We start from the raw sequence: 5,000 nt of genomic DNA on the forward strand, positions 1-5,000 counted from the left end.
TAATAAAATTCGAATGGAAAAGAAATAAAGAAAAAAAGAATAAATAAAGGACAAAGGAAATAAACTCACCACCGTTCAATCGTCCTCTCGAAAATGCATCAGGAATTTATAGACATTGATCGAACAACGACGATATTTGTAGACGTCCATCCAAGTATCTGACATCGTTCTCTCGAATCGATCTCTTTTGTACGAATACACACCTTCTCTGATTAACCTATTCTGTCTATCACAATGTATCCTTTTCGATCGAAACCGACACACGAAGGAGTTACTTTGAAAACCTCTCGGATTATCCGTGGATCAACGACGTAATTGTTCCTTTATAGAAATCGTAGAGATGTCTTTGTTGTTATATTTAAAAAAAAAAAAAAAAAAGAAAAAAAAAGAAAGAAAAAAAGGAAGAAAAAAAGGAAGAAAGAAAGCAAAAAGAATAAAATGACACGAGTCCGACATTGTTAACATTGTTCGATATAACTATTTTTTTCTTTTCTTTTTTTTTTTTTTTTCTTTTTTTTTCGATTTATTAATAATGTCAAATGTTCTCTAAAGAAAAACAAATCAACGTCACGATATCGTTTCTATTTAATTTACTTTTTATATATGATAATAAATTGAGAAATGATAAAATAAAAATATTATTTTCCATGATAACGCGTAATTAAAACTTCGTTACGGTCAATAAATCCTATAACGACATCCGATTGTAAATATTTAGTTAGTTACCAGCATTGTGTAAAATAGTTATTTTTAATGTTAAGTAGTTGATCAAATAAACGACTAAATAAAAAAGTTCATGTTAGTTAGGGGGATATTAAGAAATCACGTAATAGAGAACACGTGCGTAATTGAATTTTAAAATATAGAAATCTTTTTTCCTAGGAAGAAATAAATTTGTTATTTTGTGAACACATATGTTTAACTCTGGCGATCCAATTTAATACAATTTTTCGACGAATAAAGTGACATCTAGTGTTCGATTTAGTATTTAAAAATGTTTTACCTACATGCTTTCAAAAAATTCATACTTTCGTAATATTTACATGTAAAATATTGAATTTTTGTAATTAATAAATTAAATATTATAGATTATATTATTGTTTAAAGAGAAAATGTCAAACAAATTTTAATTATTACTTGATAAGATATAATGTTACCGACAGAGTACGAGAAATAAACTGCAATATCAGTCGAAGAATACAAATTATCTACTGTCGCTTTTTTACGTAAACATTGTCAATTCTATTAGCTTAATAATACTCGCTTTGTTTACGATTATTACATAGATGTATCTATACACCGTAAGATCTTATTACGTAGAGATCATTATGTTGAATGTTCCATTATGAGTATGAAAAATCAAATGAGAAAATTAAAAATTAAAGACATACATAAAAATTAAAAAAGAAAATTTTACTGAAATTTCAATGTAAAAAAAATTATTTTATATAATATCTATTCATTTTCCACGTAATACATACTTCATGATCACAGAGAAGAAGAAACCGTAAGAAAATATTAATTTTTATTGAAAACTTTATGTAACTTAAAAATAATAAGAGCACTTATATATTACATATTTATAAAAAGAAAAAAAAAAAAGAACTTAATATTATTTTAACGAAAAAGAACCATGTTTTAATACGATTACTTGCAAATGACTGAGTGCCTCGTCTAACCTAAAAACAAATGTATAAAATTTATGTATATTCAATAATATATATATATATATATATATATATATATATATATATATATAAAATTAAAAAAATTAAAGAAATTAAAGAAATTAAAGAAATTAAAGAAATATACATTATGTAAACATTATATTACTTTTTCTGACAAGTTTCTATATCATTGTACGTTGTAGTAAAATCTTTCATTCCATTGTATACAGCTTGATATGTTTGTAAATTATTGTTTATCAATTCTCTGATATGTTGAAGAGTATTTTTGCATTCTTTAAGAGTTTCTTCTAATTCTAACCATTCTTCCGTTTTCTCAGGAAGAATTATATTTTTACATCGTAATTGATCCAAAGGTTCCAAAACCGAACACAAATGTGACATAATATCTTTTATAGAATCTATCTTACCACTTCCTTTGTAATATTAAATATTAATTAAAAATAATATTGCAAAAGATATATAATGATAAAAACATTTTTATATAATGTTTATTACTTACTAATGTATTCATTTATTTCTTCAATTTGAGCATCTAATTCTGTTTGAGCAATACTTAAATGCATTATATCCCTTTCTCTAGTCTTTAATTTAAGTAATTTTTCTTCATCGGATGCACATTCTCTTGCAATATCAGCTAACTGTCTAATAATAGTCTTTTTCATGTCTTCTGATTTATTTTTTGTCAGATGCTCTAACATAATAACTTGAAGATAATCATTATACAATAATTTTAATTCCATATCTTTGGTTCTTGCTTCTTCCTCCTTCGATGATTCTAATAATATGTGAGAAGGCAACATCGAATGTCTCGACATAGTTTTTTTCTTTTGAAAGAGATCTGTAAAAAAATTATAAGAAATTTCATACTTTCATTCAAAATTTACTTAATGATTGTGTTATAAGAAAAAGAAAAAAAAAAGGAGGAAGTAATTTCTATGTAATATTATTGATGCACATTGATATCCCTTACTTACTATTTGGGTGTATAAAATCATAATTTATTCTAGCTTTTTGTCCAGAAGATGATGCAACGTTAATAGACGTGTTATTTGATACATTTTTCTTTTTCATTTCTGGCGTTGCTACGTATCGACTTGAATCAATAAATATACACAAAATATGTTACAAAATGACATTACTACAAACAAGCTAGCTAATAGTTGAGAAAATAATTATTACAATGAAAAACAATTTATATCTTTAAAACTTAAAAAAAAAAAAAAAAAACAATTAAAAACAATTATACCTTTGGTTTCCTTGAATATCTAATTTATGTTTGTCCATGGTGGTTAGAAAAAAATATACAGAATGTAATGAATATTTTAACCTTTAAATTATTGTTTACTTTTTCTTCATTCGAGTTTCTAATTATCTTAGATTATTTCTTCTCTTTTTTCGATTATGTGCTCATAATGAGTTCCATATTATTTAAATTATTGCTTACAATATTATCGTTTTAAATTATTGATGTAAACAAAATGCACTATTCAAACTTTAATATATAACATAATAATATGTGTTTTCTAAAGGTATGTGGCAGCACTGGTCATGCATATAATGCGCCTGCGCAATCTGAAATCATTTTAACCTTACCAGCACTGTGTACGATTCTTTACAAAGAAATTAAAACTGATTGGTTAATTTGGACAGAAATGAAACAACTAATCGATTGACATTAATTGAGCATTCAGCTTACTGTATCATGGCGGGAATTTTGTAAGAGAAAATTATTTGAGAAAGTAAATTTATTATCATTAAATAATATATAACTTATTTATAACCTCTAGATTTTGTAATTTTCTCAATTGTAATACGAAATCACACTATAATAGAGTCGAATAAATATAACAATAATTAAACTAATAGATATAAGTATAATAAGAGCATAAAAATATATTTATTATAGTTTTACAATAACGATAATAGTAAGCGATATAATAATATTAATGACTATTTAGTTATATAAATTAACTAATAATTACTAGTCATTTTTGTTTTTATTATTATTTTTATTTTTTTATACTATTACTATGACTATTATATTACTATAATATTCTTTTTTTGTATTAAAATTGAATAAATTTCAAAATTATTAACAATCTTTTTCTTTCAATTTTTCTAATGATCCCTAAAATTATTTTAATTTTATCCGAAGAAAAAGATCAGTAATAAAAAAATTTTGATTTTAATGAAATGATATCAGTAGATATAATTCTCTGAAAGTAACGATAAAAAATAATTTCATACTTAATCCGATTAGTTTTATGTACTCACAAAATTTTATTAAAATTAAAAAATCTCATTAGAATTAGGATTATAACATTACGACTACTGACTTTTCTTTTTACATCTTTTTCTTTACATTTTCTTTTTTACAATCAATTTGACGAGTATTCGAATAAGCAAGAAAAAAAAAAGAATAAAAGAATTTATTCGTCATTATATTTAGTTCATTTAATTTTACAATAATAAATAAACAAAAATAAATCAATTCAATTAACGTTATAATTATACAAATAATTATGATTTCGTTGATCGTAAAAGAAGAAATTTGAAATAAATAAAAAAGAAATAAAATTTGAAATGAATTAATTTAATTTATGTAACTTTTTGATTTCATTTCCTTCTTTTCCTTTATAAAATTAATTTGTATAGTTCATGTTCGAAGATTAATTTTGTATCCTAAGTATAAACAAAGAATCATCGAGCGATGAAAATATATTATATCGTCTTCTATCTTAAAATTAGGAAAAATATTGAAATAAAATGTTAAATTACAAAAAAACAAAAAAATATATATAAAAATTTGATTACAAATGTCTCAATTGAATAAATATATATATACGAAAATAATACATGTTCAATATCGTTATGGATATATTTTGAAATTAATATACGTAAAAATGGTACGAACTTTTCGGACAAATTAATAATTATATAATAAGAAATATTAGATCATTAATATAAAACTGTTAATGAAGTATACAAGAAAAATTGATATGATAAGTTATAATAATAAGAAAATTTTCATCGATTTGTTTCTAATTTGACAATTAGTTTATTAACGCTCAAATGAACGTTAAACGACGATTAAGAAATGAACAATTTTAAGCTATGATAAACCTAAATATGTGATAGTTTTTAAAAATGTTCGTTTTAACATTAAAAGTCGAGGAGTGATAGAAAAATCGAAATTTCATTTATTTTAGAAGATATAGATTTTTTTTTTTTTTTTTTTTTTTTTTTTTTTAAGATGATATATGAACTTTGAATATATGTTTTGACCATGAATAGAACATGTTCTAGACGCAA

General features: G+C 23.0%; 1 protein-coding gene across 1 annotated transcript; it reads right to left on the reverse strand.

Moving 5' to 3' along the window:
- Positions 1-1,508: 1,508 nt before the first annotated feature.
- Positions 1,509-3,220, reverse strand: LOC124955018. Its single transcript, XM_047508816.1, has 5 exons — positions 2,935-3,220; positions 2,663-2,781; positions 2,188-2,526; positions 1,834-2,101; positions 1,509-1,679 (listed from the first exon to the last, which is right to left on the reverse strand). The coding sequence occupies exons 1-5, from the start codon at positions 2,970-2,972 to the stop codon at positions 1,613-1,615; spliced, it is 831 nt and encodes a 276-aa protein (XP_047364772.1). The 5' UTR covers positions 2,973-3,220; the 3' UTR covers positions 1,509-1,612.
- Between the last annotated feature and the right edge of the window lie 1,780 nt (positions 3,221-5,000).

The sequence above is a fragment of the Vespa velutina genome, chromosome 17, assembly GCF_912470025.1.
Source record: "Vespa velutina chromosome 17, iVesVel2.1, whole genome shotgun sequence".
NCBI classification, from domain to species: Eukaryota; Metazoa; Arthropoda; class Insecta; order Hymenoptera; family Vespidae; genus Vespa; species Vespa velutina.

Coding starts and splice junctions, on each gene's coding strand:
- LOC124955018 (XM_047508816.1), bottom strand. CDS start 2,972: ATGGACAAACATAAATTAGATATTCAAGGAAACCAAAG. Junction 2,782..2,934: donor GATATTCAAGGAAACCAAAG/GTATAATTGTTT, acceptor TATTGATTCAAG/TCGATACGTAGCAACGCCAG. Junction 1,680..1,833: donor ATAGAAACTTGTCAGAAAAA/GTAATATAATGT, acceptor ATTTGTTTTTAG/GTTAGACGAGGCACTCAGTC.